This window comes from Stereum hirsutum (genome assembly GCF_000264905.1).
Source record: "Stereum hirsutum FP-91666 SS1 unplaced genomic scaffold STEHIscaffold_25, whole genome shotgun sequence".
Lineage (NCBI taxonomy): Eukaryota > Fungi > Basidiomycota > Agaricomycetes > Russulales > Stereaceae > Stereum > Stereum hirsutum.
The window spans coordinates 213,385-236,873 of record NW_006763155.1 but is presented as its reverse complement, the minus strand read 5'-3'; the positions used below and the strand labels follow the sequence as shown (position 1 = coordinate 236,873).

The following is a 23,489-nucleotide window of genomic DNA, read 5'->3' as shown; positions in this document are numbered from 1 at the left end:
GCCTTCATGTGCGTCTAGATTGATAACATCCCGCTGACTTGCTCATAGACGCCTTCCAACTTGGATCGTGTGGAACCCTCAGACCTATATTGAATGTACATGAGGCTTCATGGGAGTGGAGCACTCCCCTCAGAACGTGTACGATTGATACGGTGGTACATTTGTAGCGAGAGGAAGCTAACAATATCGCAATCTAGACAACTCACGGTGAGGGCTAAGTCATGGTATTGCGGGTAGAAAAAATAATTTGAGTCTGCTATGCCAGTCACGGAAAAAAGCGCTCATGCCGCTCAGCTCTCAGATATGACAGCACAGACTCAAAACAGCAAGCTAGCATTATGACCGCCCTCGAGAACTCGACCTTGATATTGAACACACGCAAAACACGGGTGACTCCACAATCGTACGAGCTCAGTTCCACATTGTAACAACGTGTCGCCGACTTCGATGTCGAAGCGACAAGGCCAGAATGCAACAGCCAGTGCTTGCTTCGAGGTGGATTATATTGTTCTTCAAGACACAAGGAACGATAGTACACCCACAACTGCCTTGAAACTTTGCATGCACAGGCGCCTTTGAACGACGCCTCCAGCTATTGTTTTGTATCCAAGTCTTACTTCTAGAGCCGAAGGTTTCGTGGCGGAATTAATCAACATCCACACAGTAGCCGTTGAACTCTGAACGGCGCTCGACGCTCATGGCCTACATCGACCGCTGAATGACGGTCGACTGAGTGGGGAACGAGATCTAGAAGGCGTACACGCCTCAAGGGCGAAGGGGTAAAAATGTCTCCCCGTTCACATCGGCGGTGTCTCCCGCGTCTAGTATTGTTGGCTCGGATGCTTGCTAACTCCGAGACCGCAAAGTGTTCAAAATATGGCGCTTGAGGGGACACAATCAAAGTAAGAAGCAAAGAAATGAAAAAGAGAAGAGGATATTGACGAACGCGCGGTAGAATACTGCTTTGGCCTAAATCCGAGGGACAAGCCGATCAAAAGTTGTATTTGGGGTGTAGCCTAGACTGACAGAGTAAGTGAATGAGTCATGGTGCATGAGTGAGGTGCATCTAGCATGGACGAAGGTGATCGCGCGACACCGTAGACCGAACATGCCCAACATGTGCCATTCTAGTCGGTGAACAACCGTCGGTTCGAGCATCGAGAACGGATAGCTCCCGATGTTGTTTATATCTGAAGCAAATGACGAGGATGCCGAGCGTGGACGCACGAATCGGTAACCCGACCAACAACTGGACGTCTTGAGGGCCAATTTCATTTTCGTTTCACCGATATCCGAGCGTTCATCTTGTCTGTTCCCTAGTCTTGAATTCGAACGTACTCGTTCTGAACACATAATAGGCAAACATACCTACCTTACCTTACCACATCTGAGCGCAGCTGGAGATCGAGCGTAAACGGCTCAAATAATGCGTGAGAGGGGACGCAGAATCGAAACGTAACTCACATGCTGCTGTGGACGGAGCGCTTCATACTCAGGAATCGGCCCCGGTATGTGATCGACTACCCTTTCAGAACGTGCAAGGAATGCAATCGATGATCTGTGTACAAAGAGATAAGGGAGCACTCAGTGAAAGCTCGCGCAAGTGGTTAGAAAAAGGGTCGATACGTGAGGAAGCAAAGGTCGAAAGGAGAAAGTGCGATGAAAAGAGAGATCATTCGAGGTATAATTTTTGCGAGGATTAGTAGAGAGGATGAGATATTCATGCTATCGAGATAGAATGGCCGGAGGAGAGCGGAAACGCGGATATATGCACCTGTGAAAGGGTCGTGAAGGTAATAAAACTGGGATATGGAGGGCGAGGGCGGCAAGACATGATATCCGTGATGCGATAGGCAGTGACATGTCTGCATAGGAAGGAAAGGAAGACGAGGATGGTGGTAAGGCGTAAGCAGACGAGTCGGTAGCTGTGGAAAAGGGAAGGTTAAAATCACTAAGAAAGGATAGCCGATTCTGAGGACGTTGACGAAGAAATAATGCTACTAAGAGTAGGTGGAAAAGGTAGTGAGAAGATGTGACGAAAATAAATGCCGTTCATTTATTGCCGTTTGCATAAATGCTCGCGTTTTGCCGCGGCGCCACCTCTCTTGCATACTTTACCGCTGGAACTGGTTTCACCCATATCTCTACAATGGCGACACCTATCACTTAAGTTTTTTCTGATATATGATCTACTCATCGAGGCCGACAGGCAAGCACTTGAACGGGCCGAAGCAACCGCAAACTCGTGCGATGACGCGTTCACGCTGTTTCTAACGGTGCCGACGACTTTTTGCTCATAGTACATGCATCAGGCCACGTATCGCTTCAGGAATGATACTTACGGATAGCTGAAACTATTGCGGAGAGGCATGGAGTGCTATGGAGCTCGACGACGCGTGCTATTGAACGGAAGGCGCGGGGCCTGGTGCACAGAGTTTCGGGTGAGTTTGTGGCCATATCTTTTGAGGGGCATGGGATATTGACCTGGTATCTTTCGTATGTTGCTTGAAGGACTTGTGAGAGGAAGCGAGGCTAGTTATGACGGTCGGATAGTGCAGGGGAAATTCACAGTCGTTGACGACATTGTGTGAGTGTGTCAGCTCGAGATATTCCCTGTATATTGAATACTCCCTGCATTACCTGTTGTGGGGTCCATTCTCTGGCATGATTGAAACGATTTCAAGTCCCTTCGAGGTTGGTTAGAACTTGCTGAGCTCTCATATTTGTTCATCATATTGACGTTGGCTCACACCGCCACTCGACTGTCAGGGTGTTGCAAGTGTGGTCCTTCGTGCTGTCTCTCATTCTTGCCTTGTATGTGCCACAGAGGACGATGCTTGTCTATTTGTCTCTCTTGTCATACGTGCTTTGCTCCATTCTATCCAGGTCAAACCATACATGCATAGCTCTTCCAGGAATGAATAGGGGCATGGGCTAATGTAGTACATATAATCAATATGTCATGGTCTACAGGCTAGGAAGCTGTCTCATAAACTACCAAATACTTGTATGCTACCCGTTTGAAAGACATAAGTGACAGAAAGGTGCTGTAATATTCTTGTGTAACAGAGACACGCAGTGTGGCTTGAGTGTGGCAGGGGTGCCACACAAAAAGATATGGGTGGCACCCACATAGAGAGGCACTACATTTCAACTACGGGTGTCAATGTGCCTGATATAACATTCCAAATTTGTAGGTAATGATAAAAACAAAGATATGGGAGTGAAAGTGGTGTGGGATAATGGAACTTTTGTCGCATATAGTGGACTGACTCACTGAGTACGGCACTCGCCCGATGTCATCAATGACTGCGAAACCGCCCTGCACCGCCCAACCGTCATAAATGGCCTCGCCTTCTCTCAAAAGGCCTTCAAGCAGTGTATGAAAGAAATGAAATCAATTCGCCATGATCTTGAAAAGCTACGGATGCAAACTCACCCGAAACTCTGCGCACCAGGCCCCGCGCCTTCCGTTCAATAGCACGCGTCGTCGAGCTCCATAGCACTCCATGCCTCTCCGCAATAGTTTCAGCTATCCGTAAGTATCATTCCTGAAGCGATACGTGGCCTGATGCATGTACTATGAGCAAAAAGTCGTCGGCACCGTTAGAAACAGCGTGAACGCGTCATCGCACGAGTTTGCGGTTGCTTCGGCCCGTTCAAGTGCTTGCCTGTCGGCCTCGATGAGTAGATCATATATCAGAAAAAACTTAAGTGATAGGTGTCGCCATTGTAGAGATATGGGTGAAACCAGTTCCAGCGGTAAAGTATGCAAGAGAGGTGGCGCCGCGGCAAAACGCGAGCATTTATGCAAACGGCAATAAATGTGGCATACGACGACGTAAGAAACGGAACAATGAATGAGCTGAGAGCATGAAACTGATGTCATCGTACGGAGAACAACCGAATGAAGAAATGAGAAAAACGCACTAATACCATTACGCTACAGCGCTATGAGATCGCATGGGAGGACGAAGAGCTCGCGGAGGCGTGGTCGTCGAAGGAGGCGATTATGCGTTAGCATCCAAGTACGCGATTGGAGGAGAGAGTCATCTGTTGATGCAAAAACCAGTTAGATGTGACGATGAAAAGTAGAAGCAGAGTGATATGATAGCAGAAATACACGAGGAAGAGAAGGCAGTAGAGTGTAAGAGGACACGGAGGGAACGGAGAGGACTGTATGATTGGATATGAGATGATATGGCAAATACGAGGAGTAAGAGAAGGATAGGAGGAACTTACTGAGCAATTTTCCGTTCGCCGTGCAGAGATCTGAATTGGCGGGGTCTATCGTCTCGATAAACTGTGTAGTAGACAAATGACCAAAGTCAGAACAGCCTTGGCCGGGTATGCGCTTGTCGCCAACTCTTCGTTAATTCAGAGCGCTTGATTGACAAGTAAAAACAAAAAAATTATAGGGCAGGAGTGGAAGACGAGGAGCAGAGATGGGATAGAGGGTAAAACGAGAGTCGTGAAAGAGGAAGAAACGTACCCTTCCGACTGTACGCTTACCCACCGCAGCTCGCCACATTCTGTTCCCCGGGATCATCGCTAGCGCAACTTTCCATCTTCACCTTCATTAACAGCGTCTCGCAGTGGCGTTGTAGCGTTGTGGATGGGCGGTCGAGGGGTTCGAGGCAGACAGATTGACCGGTATGGTGGCGGCTGAAGACCCATAGTCGCTTGCGTAGGGAAAGTGAGAGGCCGGGAGGCGCGGTGATGCTGTATTACAGGCGAGAAGAGGGTACATGTCGTTCTGCACAGTGCTGCTGAGATCTGAGAGGTGACGTCGAGCGACAGGGCATCGGTGAGGTTGTAGAGGGGAAAAGCCGGGCTGATTTCCTCTCGAACTACTGCTCTTTTGCAAGTGCGGACGGGGCTCGACACCGTTCATTGTGATGTGCAGCGCGTTATGTATGCATTACACTCGCCGTCTTAGATTCAATCGGCAGGGTGTGTAGCTACCATTGGTGAGGAGAGACGGAGCAAAGGAAAGGGAGACGATGCGATGTGGCGGAATGATTGTGGCGATGAAGAAATTCATATCGCGGAAGGGTCCGGAAGAGGCCCAACTCGGAACCGAGACCTGGCGAGGGTGCCATTTTCCTCACCCGTTTCTCCTCTTCGTCGACCCTCACCACCACCCATAGCTCTTCCATTGCTGCCTCTCCACGGTTCTGTGAACGACCCTCTTATCATTGCTTTACTGCCGTTTGCATAGCTATCCGAATTCTCTCCACAGATTTTCATGGCGCTTATGGGGTCAACTGACTGTTATGACCTGTCCATCACACCGGGCAACCCCGGTTGAACGAGGCTTGCCCTTGGTGCCACATTTCAGTCTGCACCGGTAGCTCACTACGAAAATCGGTTCAATACTGGTTAGGCATGGCCTGATATCGACAACGGACGATTGACTTGCACTGGGATTATTTTTTACGCATCCAGCCCGGCCTGGGACTGAATACGAGGCGAAAGTTCTCTCCTGCAGTGTGGCGCAGCTTCGCGACCCCAAAGGGGCATGCGATGGGCCACGGGGCACGAAAGTGACAGTACTTGCCGTCTCGCCGAAGGCTAAGCGCCAGAAAAATCTGACGCAAGAATTCGGATAGCTATGCAAACGGCAGTAGCTCGGGTGCTGACTGCTCTTCTCCTTTGTGACTCATTCGCCCTCGAATAGCTCTCAAACTTGCTGATAGAGTTGGGATAATTCGCTCTGGGTTCTTCTAGGTTGCACTGTTGGATTTGTGTCCGGGTATGGCTCTGGAATCTCCTCTGTCTGTCTGTCTGTCTGTCTGCATGGTGGACGCCCTCGACATGTTTGGTATCACAGTCTTTCTCACTGGTTAGTCTCACGCTTTCAATATCCGTCGAGGCTGGCGGTTTGTTCTTGAGTGCTACCGAATTCCCTATCTCGTTTCATTTGCCTCTGTCAGGATATGCTGCTCGGTCCTTGCACCTGGTGGATCGCCAAAACACATATACCGACCACAATCTGGCGATATAACACTCGACTCCCTCACCGAGACGAGGACAAAGAATCTAAACTCGACCAATCAGCACTCGGCATCCACCCTAGTGTTGTAGTAACATGCACGTACGTTCCTATCGGCTCTTCGTAAATGCTGGTTACAAATCGTGTAAAGTACCCACCTCGCTCATGAGTCGTGCTCAAACTCATGGCTGCGACTAGATGAATGATGTTTCTGTCCGCGTCCTACTCTGACATTGAATATTCACTCGGGGGCTCGTCGTTTGATGGAGCGTGTCTGCTTCTTCCTGAAGTGCTTTCTTGTCAGAAAGGAAACTATGCGCCTATGTCTCTGAGACTTTGACACTGGCTGCATCAGGTTCCGCCACAGCTGCTTTCGAAGCTGCCTTTCGTCACATCTCGCCGATATGGCCCTCATTTCCAAGTCCTGGCTGCATGCAGAAGCTGTATGTACCAGCTGCAGGAAGCGCGGATGGAAGTCCTCGTATTCGACACGGCATGTTTACTTTTTCGTGGAGCTGTATCGTGTCTTCATGGTCCCGCTTGTGGCCCAAAATTGTGTATATTTCGCTCAGTTACCGGATTCGAACACTTCCATACCTATGGATGCCTTTTGCTCGATTATGGCGGAGCGGCGGATCTCAATCCCGCTTTGTGAGATTCCGAGGTTTTCCAGTTCGAATTACTGCGTCTATTCCCTTGTGATTAGTTGAAATATATCCTAACTGGGCCCACCACCATTGTGTCCACGGTGGTCCATGGGGTATATGCTCTCAGAACTTGAACACCTCGCTCCATCCTCTTGTGTATGTTCGGCCCTCGTGCCATTGTGCTTGTCACTCGTCGCCGGGGGGCATTCATCGTGGCTCTGTTCCGTGGCAAATCGAGCCTTCGGAATGTTTGCTTGTCCTCGTTCCTCCGTCAGCGACCACGCATCGTCACTGAAATCGTCCGGGCATCCTTATCTCATCTGGGGTCCTCATGAAACAAGAGATCACCTTTATTGTCAAAAGATCTCTCGTCTCGCAGATCACGTAGACCCATTGGCGCACAACTGCATGCACATGCCTACAGTGGTGCTTCTTCAAACCTTTCGCTTCGTAGATGAGAGTGTTCACCTCGGAGTTGACTTCGCGTGCGTCACGATAGACAGAACAATAGCGAAGCCCCTAGAGAGATGAAAAAAAACACAAGCAAAGGGTACTAGAAGCGAGAAGCAGTCAGTGCTGGGAGGAAGTGGTGTCGGCTGCTATTATTTATGCATGTTCAAATGAGACTGAAGAACGTCGTCCTACTTTATCTGAGACATTGATACAAGCTCATGAAATTGTGTGTAAACATATGCGGTTCTAGTGCATCTCATATAGCAAGCGGATGATATGGCGATTTGACGGGAGGCCAAACGATTTCGAAGCAGTGAGGGCGAACGCTGACGTATACATTTTAGGGTGCAGCGTCCAATGTAAGAGGTTTAGTAGTTGAAACAAAGGCATGGCTGTATTCTCTTACAGCCCAGCACTACCTTTCAGACCAAATACGGGCATAAGCCCATCTTAGCTCAGCTGTGCTATTCCAATGATCTGCTGTGAGACCGCCCGTTTACACGCTGAAAGCTTGCGCTTCAATGTCTTCTCACATTCCTCTCTCTTCACCTCCCACATACGATTCTTCCTAGTCACTTCTCATATTCACACATCCTCTGTGACCTACCGACTTAATATTTCAGGATGAAGGCTGGACCAACTGTGGCGATAGGTCTTAGTGGATCATTGTGGCGATAATTCCGATGGCGACTTACCGTCCGCGAGCGACATTCCCCTCGACCGCATCTTAAGATGCCATCATTATCACCGTCGGAGTCAGTGTCGTCGTCCAGATCTGACCGAACCAGCTAGCAGCACGAGTGTGTGTTCTTTCGTTGAGAGTAGGCCCCTAGGGGTAGTCATAAACGAGGAAGGATGAAGGGAGGTGGTGAGGTGGGTCGATGAGAAAATGGCGAGGTGACATGTATAATCTTAGCTTCGAACGGGAATGTCGTCAGCGATGTGCACCAGGAGAAACATACACGTAAGGCTGAGCTTAGCATGAAACATTATCGATGCCAACACCAACACTAAGCTCTAGAAAAGACTTGATGTGGCCAGCTGACTTATAAGAACGAAACTCATCTGGCAGCAATACCTCCGATCCCAACACGAGAAGAATCGCCCTCTAAGCCTAGATACCATCGAAGAGGAAACAACGACGACAATGCCAGTGAGGGATTCAGAGCGCAAGATGTACAGCTGAAGTACGGTCTACGATCATTACGCTCTCGACCGAGAGAGAAAATCGGAGCGGAGGGAGGGTATCGCTCTGTGGTATCGTGCCGAATTTACATTGCGTCAACACCGATGCGCCCTGAGTGCAAAGAGGAAGGACGAACGAGGGTATACAAAGGGTAGCAGAGGAACCACAGATACTAGCATGTGGCTGGCGAACTGAGATGGAATCCAGAAATGTAGAGTCCGGAGACGAAAGGAGGACCAGGCCTATGCACAGCCAACTACGAGAGTATCCGAAGTGAAAGTGAAATCGTCAAAAGTAGCGCAGTAATGTTGTACCTAACGCAAAGGGGAGTATCAGTTTACAGAGGCGTAGTAGTGACGGAGTTGTGCCGGTAATCCGGAGAGTAGTCAAGAGGGAACCAAGAGGATTACGAAGGAGAAGTACGGAGATGAGAGCAGAGACAAGTACGAGTCGCGTAACAGATACAGCCAAGGTCCAAGATTCCACGCTCGTGAACACCACCAAAGCATCAAGTACTAGGTCGTGCCTTAAATTTTAGAGCGCGTATATCGTGCATAGGGGTCCGAAGCGTACAGAGATACGCGAGAATGGTCTGTTTGATTTAAACTGACGACGATAGCCATGCAGAGTCCACAAGCCAGATAATCCACGGCAGAAGAGCATCGACCAGAGGGATGGAAGCATGCCCGTTTCACGCTCAATTCACAGCAGAACGAGCATTCGTCAGAGCATACAGTCCGGGACCTAAGTGTACGGGTGCGAGTACGGCTAAGTGTGGGAGTATGCCGACGGGCGCGTCTTCAGGACAACGATGTATCATTGTCATGGGCTACCTTCACTTTTCCTAAACCAACGAAGCGTATCACCTCATCAGATACAACCGTATGGTGACCATATAACCATTTCGCGAAGAAGGAAAACATAAACGCACGAACCACCGAACCATTCCAGCCAGATTCCAAAATTTCGAAGCATACTTCGAGTGTTTCAAACGGAATCAGTCTACCACAAGCCGAGTCGAGTGCGATTCCGTCCGATGCTGGCCAAGTACGCAGACCTCGCGCACCGTGTAAGCTGAGTCCCAAGTCCCGTCCCAGTACTGAAGCTAGACACGAAGAGATACGATATATGCACAGCTGTGCGGCATGATCGAAATAGGGCCAAAGACCTATGCAGGCAGGCTGTATGCTAAGGCTAAGGCGCCAGTCAACGTTCAGCGAGGGAGAAAATGGAGGGGTACGTTTATCGATAAATTGGGTTAGCCGGCCGTGAATCCATGCGTTCGAGGGTGGTTACTTCGTTGGCGTTGGCGTGGAGTGAAAGGTCGCGGGCCCATTGGCGGATTCGAACGAGGAAGGAGTATGATGGATTAGAGAGAGAGGGCTAGATTCGAAAGGTGATATCTTCAGCGTGATGTACGCGAAAAAAGGCGTGGATGAGACTGAGCGGAACATGATTCCTCACTGGTATCAACACCTAGATCTGGACACGGATTCAGACTAAGCGATTTAGAATAAAAAAACTTATTCGCCAACGATGCAGCTGAATCGAATGCTAGGAGAAGCACCCGTCTAAGCTTAGACGTCGTTCAGAATTGAACGACGAGCCCAGTGACGGAGCGTTGAGGCTACAGCTGCGGTAAAGAAACTTTAGCCTTATTATCGCACCAAGTACAGTCCAGTCGCCAGAGCGCATGTATCACCTGTAACGCGAAGATGAGGGACGAGCATGCGCAGACGATGTGTACAGAGGACCCCAAAGACAAGCACACGGAGGAACAGTGATCCGAGACCCAAAGCATACAGTTCGCGGAGAAACAGAGCACAAGCGGTTCAGACCCATAGCAAGCACATCGGAAGTGGAGTCGCAAATCATCTGCGGATAGGCTATTCACGAGGAGACCACGACGACGAGACTTTGACCACGAAGAAGAAGTACGAGATACCGAAGACAAAAGCGTACGATCCTGGTCTCTGGCCTTCAAGGGCATACATGACCCGGGACCCAAAGATGAGTGCAGAACGGACGCAGATGAAGAGTGACAGAGGACCTTTAAGAAGAACCAGCAGGCGTGTGGACGTATACATCCGACATCAAAGCACGACCCAATTCGCAGAGAAACAGAGAAAAAGCAGCTGCGAACACATACGTTCATCGGAGATGAATTCGCCGAGAGCTGCGGGCACCTAGCAGGAATACCCAGTGCGAGAACGAGCGACATTACTTTGGAGGCGTGGTGACGAGGGAAGAGTGGTGGCTCGAGAATGGAAGGATCAATCGCTGGGGATGGATGATTCAGGAGGGAGAAAGACAAAGAGGAACAGATCACTCACGAAGGACGCGTACGAGGGCGGAGGCGAGTACATACGAACAACAACGACGGTAAGAATGCACTCAAGAAGGAGACGTACGAGGGTGGAGACGAGTGGCAGTTTCGTTAGAGCTACAACAGAGATCGGTGGGAGTTCAACCGCATACAGCGCGCGAGGACCATAGATGGAGGATGAGTGGGTGTAGGAGAGGCCAGTTTGTGGATGACGAGGAGCGCGCAGAAACGAGGAGTCCCAGTACGCACCCAGCCGCGAGTATAGCGGAAGTTAAGTCGCGAGAAAAGCTGAGAGTACGGGTGTTAGCTGTGTCCCAGGGCGAGTAACTTCAAGGCGCGATGGCTGGTGGTCGTAGAGAGAGTCGAGCGACGATCGTCGTCGTCGAGGAAAAGAGAAAAAAGCGCCCACTCGGCCCACGCCGGTCCGGAGCTCTCCGCCACCTCACTCCAAAGTTCATCGCGTCGCCACAGCGAGTCGTCCCAACCTCCGACCATCTTTCTTCGCCTTCGCTCGCTGCTGCTCTCCTCCTCCAAGTCAAACAACACGACCACCAGGCACGCCCAAACAATACGCACACCAAACGCTCAGATACAGTTTGCTCGACATCCGACCCTGTTTCGATTGGCACTCGAGGCGTAGGTCGAACGCTTTGCGCATCGCCCCCTCCCTCCTCTCTGGGACCTCGCCATCTATCCTCCCATACCGTCCTGCACGCCCATACCCACCCCGAACGCAACCGGAATGGGACTCTTCAGCCACTCCACCTTCCGTTCCGTTCTCCTCGAACCCTTCCACCCACCTATCGGCCTCAACGCCGCGTTCTGCGTGCCCCACGTCGAGACGCTCATCATGAAGAGGAAGATGAGGAGCTTCAGCGGTGACTATTTCAGTATTCAGACTCGGTGGGGCAGGATGCGGTTAGCTGTCATGGGCAGGAGTTTAGTTGGCGGGGCGGAAAGGTGCGTAAGGCTCTTTTTCCGTGGTTGACTATCTGTCGACCATCGTCACGTAGAATTCAGAAACACTCAGCAAATGACGCACTTTTCCGTCCGTAACAAAGTCCTCGCGTTCCACAAGACACATACGATCGAGGCCGCGAACGGTACCGATCTCTGTACGGTCAAGAGAAAGTTCGGTAGTGCGTTTGCTCTCTTCCTCTTTTCCCTCTTCTCTTCGTGAACTCGTTTTCCTCGTCCCCGTTCTACGTCTCCCCATCCTGTTTCGTATCACTCCCACTGACTACCATCGAACACAAACTCAGTTAGTTCCTTCCGCATGGTGGCCTCCTTTCACAACCTCGCCTCCATTAACGCAGCCTCCTCCTCGCACGACCTCATCGAGCTCGAATGTAAAGGTGAATGGTTCGATAGGTGCGTTTTGCTCATTCGCATTCTTTTCCTTTCCTTCTCTTTGCCACCATCGTGCGGTTCTGACGTGGGTGGGTTGGCGGTGAGCTTATATGCGCCGCTTTTGATTCTCTTTTTTCTCGTTATCGTTCGTTCTTACGTCTCCGCTTCTCCTCTGTCCCCTTTCCTTCTACTACGTCTTTCCCCCCGTTCTTCCGCCCTTTTTACTTCAGTATCTCCTCTAACATCCTCTTCCCCTCGTCTTTCGTCCAACAAGTGTACTTATAGATGCGCAATAATGACCCTCCTCGGTACCAAACATGTCGTCGGCCAGATATCACGCAAAATATTGAATGTTAGAGAGGTGATTGGGGGACAGCAGACTGTACGTCTGTTATTATTCTTGGTTTCGTTTCGTTTCTTTTTTTTCTTTTCTTCCGACGTTTGCAGTGGTAGCGGTTTTTGGGTGGTCTACGGTGGTCAACATTTTTTGATCCGTTCATTTTTTCGTCACTTTTGATTCCGTCTCGCGTTCCTTTCTTGTGCTTGGTTTTAATGCTGGTTAGACGTAGGGTTTGCGCACGGAAGAACCCATCTTCCACGGACACGTACCCGAGCTCAGAGAGAGCACGAACGCGTTCCATACCGATGCATTGTCATCATCGTCGTCTCGGGTTCATCGTCCTCGTCTCAAGCAAACAGTCATCGTCGCCGTCTCGGCCGAACGGTCATCGTCTCGCGCTCATTGCCCTCGTCTTCAGTGATCGACTAACTAGCGGAGTGGTTGGCTCCTTTGATGGCTTGGGCTGGCTGGATTCTGTAGTCTTGTACTCGCATGCTCGTTTAGGTGCTCATATTCTGGGCGTTCGTATTTGCGTTTGGGCTTTCGTTCGAAACCTGCAGTTCGAAGCTCGAACGAAGCTCGGAGGAAGGAACAGCATTTGCTGTTTATGAGACATCGAGCGGTTTCGACATGTAATACTCCGGGTGTTTGCCCCCTATGAGACATGGAGGCTTTGCTATGTGTATGACATCGAGCCTTTGCTCTGTGACGACATCGAAGTGTTTAGTCCTTTTCGTATTTCGATCCTTTCCGATGTATAGGCACGGAGAACTGACTCGGTATCAGAGCTCGAGCCTTGAGCACATCATGCTCGAGCTTTTGATCCGTGTCGTGCTTCGAGAGCATTGGCTCTTCATCGCGTACACGGATACATACATACATATATGCATACATGCGACTTTTTGTCCTTGTGATAGTAAGGTCTTCGGTCAGCCATCAGCCGTGCAAGTCGAGCTCTTCGATTATTCCACTCTGACGCATACATGTACGCATACATCCATACATGGACTGTTCATCGCTTCCTGATAGCATGGCGATGGAGTGCATGACAGCGACGCGTCGTGGGTCGTGCGCCGTTCTTCGTTCTTCGTCGTGCTTAACATCCAAGTTTCCATTTATTTCACTCACGTCAGCGTGACCTACCGTGGTCCGATCCCTCCCGTCTTCACACTCGTGAAGAACGTCGCTCGATTACTAACGATCTGCTTTTTTCTCTTTCATTCTATCTTATTTTCGTCATTTATTGTTCGACGTTCTTTTTGTCGTCCCCGCTCCGACTTCACCTTCGACTGGCTGAGTTACTACTTCGACTACATGTACATAGATATCCAGTGGTTGACTATATGGACTAAAACGTTGCTGACGACTCCCTTTCAGACTCTTTTGTTCGAATCAGCTCCGCACATAAACCTACGTTCGTAGTCTTTGCGTGTTTCTAGACTCGAGCTGTTTTGTCTTTTCCAGCTCGTCGTACCTCTCACCACCGATGTTCCGCCACCGATGATCTCATCTTCGCTACCCTTCTGAAGACGTTATGGTACTCTGCGAATTTGACGCTTCAGCGTCGCTTCTTTTATGTCTCTCGATGCTCTACGCAGGGTGTGGTGAGAACTTTGGAGATTTACGCGAAGATTGCCCATGGACGCAGTGGCATTGCTCGTGGGACTAGCATGGTGCCTATTGCGAATAGTATTGCACTCGCAATCTAACACTGGATCCAACCATCTCGATCCAATATCAGAGTGAGGGCCGAAAAGCATGATACATAATTCATGCAGGCTAGCGCTACTGCCGAAATAAGAGCGACATTAGGAGGTCAAGGGAGAATGGTGTGCCCTCTGTGAACTGACGAAAATACACAGTCCCGACGGACAGACATGAAGTAGAAGTGAGCGAGTGACAATAGCCACGAGATGCAGACCTGGTGCTTCTACCGAGATCGAGGATGGAAGTGCATCGTTGTGTACTCGATTTCAGGCTGCATCGCCAACAAGAGTGGTTCCTAGTAGGCGAGGATTAGATACCACCCGTTGAAGGCTTTGACTCCGAATATAGAACCCCGTTCCGAGACCCAGATTTTTTGCGCAGGGCGCAATAACTGAAGGGAGGAAGTGTTCAAAGTGGTGAGGCGGAAATCGGGGGAATCTCCACGAACGGATCGAGAAGCAATAAGTCTATGAAAACATGCAGGATGAGGTGTGGAGGCTCATCAAATCGACGACAAGGGAAATTCAGAGTTATGATGCGCCAAATATAGGCTGTGAGTGACGGAGACGACGACGAGGGATATTCCGCCTTGTAATAAGATGATCAATGAGGATATTAGAAGGCAAAGGACGACTGGAGTGTCAGCTGTGTCCGGTGCGCCGGTATTAGCATAATTCCGAAACGTATGCTGCTGAAGATACCGCGGTAGACCTCGAGCAAGACATCATCAAGGCATATAGAACGGGCCACAACACAAAATCGTCCAGCAGACGGACAAGAACGAGGCCGTGCAAATGCACGGCTTGCATGGCTAGCTTCTTCACGAGAACCCGAACTTAACAAGCATTAACCACTCTCTATCAGAAGAGCTTTGCGCAAAAGTCGACCCGCCTGAGATCGGAGGCACCTCTAGCACTGAAGTTCACGAGTGCAGAACAAATCACGAAACACCAGAAAGGGCGCAGGATGTGCATGAGCCAGCCATACAAGAAAGCTGACATCGTCGTTTCAGCATCGGTCCTTGTAGTGACTTCGAGGAGGAGGTCTGCCGTGGTGGTCAACCGTCACAGAGACTCAGAGGACGAGAGGAAGGGTAGGGAACGGGAAAAAAAACGAACATGACGTCATCATTCATGGACTTACTGGCATCGCCACAATCGGCGCCACATCAACCTCGTCCTCCCTCCCTCCCTCTTCTCCACTCCCTCGACCGCATCCTCTACTGCAATACTGTCCGATATGGGGGTAATATCCGCTCACCTTTACATCAACAGGTAGAAAAGAACTTCATCCGGAACCTATGGGAGCCAATGAAGCACACACAACGCCACCAATTATGCCTCACCTCCCTCTTTGTGCACGTCTCAATCAATATCCACATCACAATAAAGCGACGCAGTATTTAGACGGAAGATGTAGGCTACCTGGAGCTGGTTGGAAGCCGGACGTTTCACTGGAGTAGACGGATGGAGCAGTCGCCCAAGAGCGCATGTGCTTCCGGCGTAGGTGAAGACGGAGGTTTTTAGGTACGCCCGCATTGTTTTTTCTACAACCGCCGTCTCGGATTCGTCGAGTACGCATACAGTCTCTCACCTCATCTGCATTCCGTGCTATCCGACCTCGTAGCTCCGTCACTCACCTCCCTTCTCAACCCCTATCCGCCCCTCGCCATCATGCGTAGGTTCTACTCGCCGCTCCGAGCTCCACTACTCTCGTCCTCGCTCGAACACTCGTAGTACCCGGCCTTCACCCGACTACTCCGTACTCGTACCTCCGCATCCACCTACGACGCACATTGGTTGACGATCGCCATTGATCAATCGCCACACAACCTCACGCTACGAAGGACGGCCGTGATTATAGAGGTGGTATGAGGCGAGGATTTCTCGAGGTGTCGGAGTGAAGGCTTGTCCGATTAATCGATTTCCCGATTGCTCCGCACAATACTGACCTTCCTTGTCTTCTTAGCATACATAATCCGCTACTTCTAGCTGGAGCCACTTCTGCTCCCGGGTGCATCGCGAACGATGCGGCTATTCCAAACGATCCGACTATGAATGGCGGTTCTTCCTCAACACTTTCACCTCAACCTCATCCTCGCCCAAACCCTGAAATATCGACGCGCAGGGGTCTACCTCAGCTGAGACGCGGCCTTCCCGACAGCTCTTTGGGTGGTGTAACGGGAGAGGAGGCCATGGAGGAGGGGCTCGAAGGGCGGCATAGAATCAGCGCGGTACGTACGCAGGTTTCGTTGCATCTGTCCTAAGGGATCACCACTAGTGACAATAGTCCTCCTTCGGTAGATATCACAGTCCACCTTCGTTGTTCAACACTTTTGCTTTCGGTGTGTTTTGAACGGTACGAAAATCCCCATCTCTCCCCTTCTCCCCTCATATTTTCGATCTATCTGCCGCCAGATCATCATGATACCCAGCACTGACGAGTATCTTCGTCTCAGGTAGCCACCATGACAACCGTCACTCCCGCGCTCTCCACGAAACCTCATTAGCTCGTAGCAGCATGCCTTCGACAAACTCCATGCCCCGCACTCCGCGCAGAGTCATCCTTCACATCAGGAGTCAACTCCGAACTCATTCTCCAGCTCGAGATCCATCGCATCCACCTATATCTCGACTTCCGCATCCGCACATCCAGCCTCACTCGAACTGCCGAAACCGTACCGCCCACTGCGGCTCTCCTTCCACCGCGACACTCCGAGACCTATTGGCCGAATACGTCATCGGCTGAAGGATGTAGTTAAAGATTTGAGCGGGGTTGCTGGTATAGCGAGACAGGATATGCTCATCCGGTGTTTGTTAACGCATATAATCATCAGGATAGCTGAACTCGAGTTCCAACCTCGGATTCGGATGTAAGTGCTTCATTGCCCTACTCCTACCGTACGCTGGCTTCCTTTGCATGCCTTTGACTGTTGGCCCTCATCTTTTCGTGCAGGTCTTCGACTCCCGTGCACAGGCACGCACGCTCAGGCCACGGTCGCCACCGCCACACATCTCACCTTCGACTTGAGGTGACCATGTCAGACGACGATTGTTCGACTCCATATGATCCTCACAATATGTTCAACCGGAACGATGGATGTCGACGGACGCCAGAAGTACGGATTTATTCACTGCAGGAGCTGTTGCTAGCGAGAAGTTTCCGCGTCGGCTTCCAATCACAGGTTCATTTCTATTCTGTCCGCTTTTCAACCTCCCGTCTTATTCGCATGGTCAACGGAGCACGGTGACTGCTATGAACCGTATACTCACACTTTCACTCCCTTCCTCCCGGTTTTCCACTGATCTCTGCGAAACATTTTCCCGTTTCTTCCGTTCTCGTAACATCGATTTCTACGTTATATTTGGTCTCTTCGCCAGGTTACTTATATGATTCCTTGGCAACAATGGGGTCAAATTTTTGAATCACCTTGATACGGGGCGAGTTTGATTTCGTCAGCCTTTGTTCCATGAATATTACCTGCGGTACCGCGATGTGTCAACTATTCGTGGAATCCACTTTTCAATTTCGATTGATTTCCGACTCATTAATGAGTCGGAAATGTCTTGCCTAGACCGAGGAGCGGCATGGTAAGTATGTACAGAGGAAGCGAGCATATATCCACAGAAAAAGTGTAGGAAAGCCTGAGAGACGATGAGATCACTGTCCTGTCGGATCCGAACCATCAGCACGTCGTTCGTGTGGCAGACATTATACCGAGAACGTATCATGTCGGAGAATCACCAAGGACTTTATGCAGCGGAAACAGTGAACGTACGCGTGAGTACCGTAAAATAACGACTGATACACAGGCATGGAGCGAGGATAGACGGAACGAGGGCTATTTGGTTACGAGTAACCTATGTATGATACAAAATGGAAACTACACTCGAATACCGGACGATACGACCACGTAACGCACAATTATCAGTCGATGGCGGATGAGACATGTATTCATAGCGTGAATGAAACTGCAAAACGAGGCAAGAGGCCAGTAGGTATTGGAATGTTGAGTCATGCGATAACACGAAGGAAGGGAGGTTCAATACACTGAATGAACAAGTGAATATCCCTCGAACCACCTTTGAAAACAAGAAAGTCAGCATGGTAAGGGAATAATAACAATTCTGCACAATGAAACATACCGGAAGCTATTCGTCGACATAAAACCCACTCGCTCGGACACCACCCTAAAACTTGATCGACTCTCCCGTATTCGCGTTCCAAAGCCGAATCGTCTTGTTGTCCGAAGCCGATGCGATGAGCTGTCCATCCGGCGACCATGCGACAGACCACACGTAGTCGGTATGGCCTCCCATAGGCTTGAAAACCTCCTTCCCCGTCTCCGCATCCCAGACACGGACAGTCTTATCCACAGAGCCAGAAACAATCCGCTTCCCATCCGGAGAGTATGCGACTGACAAGACAAAGTTGGTGTGACCTCCCAAGGGCTCTCTCACCGCCTTCCCCGTCTTCGTATCCCAGATGCGGATGGTGTGATCGTAGGAGCCGGAGACGATGCGTGTGCCATCGGGTGAGAATGCGACAGAAGAGACAGGAAAGCCATGACCACGGAATGGCTCTCCGACGGCCTCCCCCGTGTGTGCATCCCAAAGGCGTACTGTCCTATCATCCGAGCCAGAGACGATATATCGCCCATCTGGCGAATACTGCACGGACAAAACCTGTCCTCTACGCCCTTCGAGTGGCTTGAAAGCCTCGGACCTCGTTTCGACGTTCCATACACGGACATTGCGAGCGTCAGAACCGGAAACGAGGTGTTTCCCATCCGGCGAGAATCCGACAGAAATGACAGCCTCGGTATGACCTCGTAGGGGTTCACCTTTCTGCTTCCCAGTCACCGCATCCCAAATCCGAACCGTTCCGTCGTAAGAACCGGAGGCAATGAGGGAACCGTCCGGAGAGAATTGAACGGACATAACGGAGTCTGTATGGCCTTCGAGTGGGTGAAGAGATTCTGTGCCGGGTTGTACGTCCCAGACGCGGATCGTGAGATCGGAAGAGCATGAGACGAGTTGTTTGCTATCTGGGGAGAATGAAATGGAGTTGACGTAGGAGGTGTGTCCGTAGAGGCACTCTCGATAGGTCTCGGAGATATCAATGCTCCTGGAGCCAATCGTGCCATCAACGGAAGAAGCAAGGATGCTCTTCCCGTCCGGTGAGAAGTTGACGGAGGAGACCCACTCGTCGAAAAACTTGATTGGAGGATTGACCGACCGACTAGTTTGAGATTCCCACAAACGACAGGTCGAATCAGTCGATCCAGAGACAATGTGCTCTCCGTCCTGAGAGAAGGCAAGCGATGTGATCCAGCCGGTGTGGCCGTATAGGATTCGAACATGGGTATCGCTACTTTGCAGGTCCCAAACACGTATCGTGCAGTCGTAAGATCCGGAGGCGAGTTGATGGCAATTCGGGGAAAAGGCGAGGGAGATGACTCCTGCGGTGTGACCCTGCAATGATGCTATAGAAGGAGCTGGAGTGTCGTCTCCGGATAGGGAATGGATGTGGATTGTCCCGTCGGACGATCCAGAGGAAAGGAGTGAGTTGCTGGATGAAAAAGCCAGTGACGTGATGGTACTCGTGTGATCCAAGGGTGTGGCCGCGCTGGGTGCGCCTGTGGCTACGTCTAAAATTTTGATTGTGCCATCCGCAGATCCGGAGGCCACGAGCGTGCCATCTGCGGACAGTACGACGGATCCAACAACGTCGCTATGTTTAATGACGCACAAGTTCTCAGAGGTTTCGATACTCCATACTCGAGCACAGCGATCAAGACCGCCAGACGCCAGAAACGCTCCATGGGACGACAACGAAAGACAAAGTACCGCAGACTTGTGTCCGTCGAGCGTTCTCGTCAACGTGGCGGGCCTGTCGTGATCCGCCACACTGTGTACTTCGATGGTGTTGCCAAACTCTTTGGCCACAGCAATATGTCTTCCGCCCGGAAAACTGGCGATTGACGATGGAATAAATCCGACTCCTGAGAGTCTTGGTTAATTAGCGGTAGGGTCTTTCCGTGATGTGGAAACTGACCTCTATCTGGAAAGATATCCACTTGTTCGTCTTCTCTAAATAGTAATTTGCTGCTTTGTAGTATGCTGAGATGAATATCTCGAGGAAGATGTCCTCCAGCCCGAAGAGTGTATTTGATGTCGGGAGTCTCGCGTAAGGCCCGAGCTTCATCAGCTGGATAAAGGCATCAGTGCCATCAACATATTACAACGATGAAGAAACGCACGAGAAGATACCATCGAAACAAATTGCTTGACCAGCTCCATGATATTGTTGCGTTTCCGGCTGTGATCTTCTGCAGAAGAAATGTCGCTCACCAGCTCGAGCGCGCGATCATAAAGGTCGCGCTCGACGTAGTTGGGTAGATTCTTCATCTCGATCCCAGATAATTCAGACCAAGACGTTATACCGATATCACCGCCTTCAAACTTCTCGAGTAGGGCTTTCGGTTCATAAGAACCATTCTTCTGTTGAGCACCATGGAGGACTGAACTGTGCAGCTTTTGACCAGGCTTAATGTACCGGCCAGCACCAGAATGAAACCTACAGCATAGATGTGAGTGACACTTTGACAAACCACAATTCTGCTGCGTACCAACGTGTCACATTACTCGCGCCGTCATATGTGAGATGTGTCAAGCGCAGATACTCGAGTATGTACCATGGACCTGCCAGTGATTCGTGTACGTTGATCTTCGATTGAATTTCCCATTCCCTCGTGAACGGTTCCAGACGCAAGCCTGCTGCCGTTGCTTCGTACGACATCCAGCGCAAGGGAGGGTCGCTGCGATTCATCTCCGGATTTTGAATGTTTCCACCGCCGCTGTGATTGGATGAGCGACCAGAACCATCAAAATTCCGACCTGCCCACTCACATATCCGAGTGGGTACCCGCAAACCACACCTCCTTTGTATGCGATAGAAGAGTTGTGCTGGAATGATTCATGGCTTTTTCCTCTGCCTCACTGTTAACTTTTCCACCGCTCCTGTGATTTAGTGAGCAACTAATTTATCAACAGTCGGCCCTCCATACTCACATAATAGATTGCGGAGCCACAAGAGACACGTGCGCCCCCTTTCTATGCATTGCAAGGGTTGTGTTGGAAACATTTCTGGTTTTCTCCTCTGTATCTCTCTTCGCATCCGGAAAGTGGCTACCCTCGTACGCATACTCCGGAAGAAATTTAACGCGTCTCTCATCGAGGGCCAACGCATGACGGAAGAACGTAACATGCTTCATTCCCGAAGTCGTCCCAGGTAGAACCTTGTCACGAACGATCCCAACGGAAGATACAGTATCCCTGTGTACTTCAATCGTCAGGAATACGTGCGATGAGATTTTAGGGGAAAAAGTACGGACCACGCTCCCACAAAATGTACCTGTACCTCCCGAGAGAAAGACTTTTTGAATCGTTTAGCCATCTCTTTCGGGTCGTCACTGACGTCTTCCTTGGTATTCCCGATATCCACTTCACTGGCTTGCTTCACGTCTTTCGTGACCACGAGCCTCCGCTTAAAAGGGTTATAGACTTTGGCCTACGAGAAAGCATTTATAAAAGCAAGATAGCTCTAGCATGTGTCCGAGTCAGTGTTGAGGTAATTTGATATCTACTCACCATACGATGGTGCATGCCAGCAAACTTCAAGTCTGCCGGAGGCCATGTTATGAGCGACAAAGTGAAGATTGACGAAGAGGTTTTGGAGAACATGTCCTGGAATTGCTTTATCTTGCTATCGTCGGTGAGCTATGAGATATCATACCAGTGTTAGCCTGATGTGGAACAAGTCAAGATATAATGAACGCAACCTGCAGTCGGGTGGTATATATTTCCTGCGGACTAGAAGAAAATGTATCACTATTCGCATCCATGGGGCGGAGCCGACTTACGAGGGAATTATTCCAAGACTAGTAATATTCAACAGTCAGTGCAAGTCATTGCGATCGAGTAAGGACTCACAGTAGTAGGACGGTGGATGCCACGAGTATTGAAACCGTGATACGTACGAACCATTCGATGAGAGCAAAGAATGTCCAGAGAATGTGAGACACGGGGTGGTGATAGAATAGCGTAAATATGAAAGATATCGCAGGTATTCCCAACCAAAACAGCACATTAATTAACCACACCGTGGTGGTCGTGCTGTTTTCCTATCGTTCGGCGGAATCATTGTCAGTGATATGCACATATAGAAGTACCCAGGACAGTGCGGCAAACCTTTCCGGTAGAGGCATACAGCTCATATGCACTGTCATCCTGATGGTCAATACAATGCTGCAGGATATAGAGAACAACATACAACGGAATTTGAGCATCGTTTCCTCGATGAATTAAACCGACCTGTGTCCGATATACGTCAGTGTATGCTGAAGTCAATCGGACAGTGCCTTCGTACCGTATCAATCATGGCTGATAGACATCGGACCTGGTATGCTCCACGAGAAAATCCTGAACGATGACGAAAGGTCAGCTCCACGCGAAAAAAAAAAAAAAAAAAAAAAAAAAAAAGAAAACTGTGAACCAAGCATACCGAATAGGAAAACACGGTCGCCGTCGCGATAGTTCTCCGACAGCCACAGGTATGCCTCCTGTATTATTCTTTCATAGTTCCTAGAAAAATCTCAGACTCGAATGTTCATCAGACGGCTAGCTGAGCACGCACCACGCGATCATGAGGTCGATGGTGTGTCCGATGGCTTGCCTCCAATAGGATAACGAACGCCAGGAAGGTTTAGCATACGTCCCTATACCACTGTTGTAGAAGGTGATTTGACGCTTGTCCTTCACAAGGAGGTGATAGAGCTCGACGACATTGGAGTTCTGAGAGCAACGGGAGGCTATATTGGAAAGCTGCTGCAGGAGTGGCTGCGCCGCGGGCGTACCTTTATGCCGAATTGATTCGCAGTTCCATCTATACACACGACAAGATTTCTTGGACCAACATCTTCGTCCTTCCGCGCCTCCGCAACAGCCGCCTCTAATTTCTCGATCCTATCCTTTGATTTCTCCTCTGACTGTGAAATAGCGGCACGTATCTCCTGTTCATGCTGAAGCGTCGCAGCAGCAGCGGTGGCTGCGGCATTACTCAGCTTTTCCTCGAATTCCGACTTCATCCTGTCTTCAGTCTGAGACACAGCGGCTCTGATTTGTTCTGCGAGAGAGGCCTGAACTTGCTTTAGAATCTCCTCAATGCTAATATTCTCTTGATCCATGGCCTGAAGTGGTGTACAAAGATATAGATTGAGGTGAGACGGATAGGTGAGCGTATTGGGGTGAGGGTAAGGTGTGAGCGAGCTCGCGTCCAAGGGAAGAGACGACCATGCACACCTTCCTTCGTGAGACTATTTCAACACGCATGTACCACGTTGTTTCGTGAAGGCATCATTGCCTTCTGCTGGCAGCATGATTCTTTCAAACCTTCGTGTGCGTCTAGATTGATAACAACCCGCT

General features: G+C 50.1%; 4 protein-coding genes across 4 annotated transcripts; 1 reads left to right on the top strand and 3 right to left on the bottom strand.

The window, feature by feature from the left end:
- Positions 1-4,579: 4,579 nt before the first annotated feature.
- STEHIDRAFT_163597 (uncharacterized protein) lies at positions 4,580-4,894 on the bottom strand (the record flags this gene model as incomplete). Its single annotated transcript, XM_007311297.1, has 1 exon — positions 4,580-4,894. The coding sequence occupies one exon, from the start codon at positions 4,892-4,894 to the stop codon at positions 4,580-4,582; it is 315 nt and encodes a 104-aa protein (XP_007311359.1).
- Positions 4,895-15,227: 10,333 nt separating this feature from the next.
- On the top strand, positions 15,228-17,285 carry STEHIDRAFT_126442 (uncharacterized protein). Its single transcript, XM_007311296.1, has 5 exons — positions 15,228-15,530; positions 15,686-15,911; positions 15,973-16,362; positions 16,463-16,876; positions 16,960-17,285. The coding sequence occupies exon 4, from the start codon at positions 16,525-16,527 to the stop codon at positions 16,750-16,752; it is 228 nt and encodes a 75-aa protein (XP_007311358.1). The 5' UTR covers positions 15,228-15,530; positions 15,686-15,911; positions 15,973-16,362; positions 16,463-16,524; the 3' UTR covers positions 16,753-16,876; positions 16,960-17,285.
- A 909-nt stretch (positions 17,286-18,194) lies between these two features.
- STEHIDRAFT_69290 (WD40 repeat-like protein) lies at positions 18,195-19,769 on the bottom strand (the record flags this gene model as incomplete). The annotated part of the gene is made up of 1 exon (XM_007311247.1): positions 18,195-19,769. A coding segment is annotated over one exon (1,575 nt), but the record flags the coding sequence as incomplete, so codon positions are not given.
- An 814-nt stretch (positions 19,770-20,583) lies between these two features.
- STEHIDRAFT_69324 (uncharacterized protein) lies at positions 20,584-23,152 on the bottom strand (the record flags this gene model as incomplete). The annotated part of the gene is made up of 8 exons (XM_007311251.1): positions 20,584-20,835; positions 21,098-21,341; positions 21,401-21,485; positions 22,310-22,379; positions 22,435-22,487; positions 22,570-22,649; positions 22,702-22,859; positions 22,922-23,152. 8 exons carry the CDS (start codon positions 23,150-23,152, stop codon positions 20,584-20,586), a joined length of 1,173 nt encoding a protein of 390 aa, XP_007311313.1.
- Positions 23,153-23,489: the final 337 nt, after the last annotated feature.

Coding starts and splice junctions, on each gene's coding strand:
- STEHIDRAFT_126442 (XM_007311296.1), top strand. CDS start 16,525: ATGCCTTCGACAAACTCCATGCCCCGCACTCCGCGCAGAGTCATCCTT.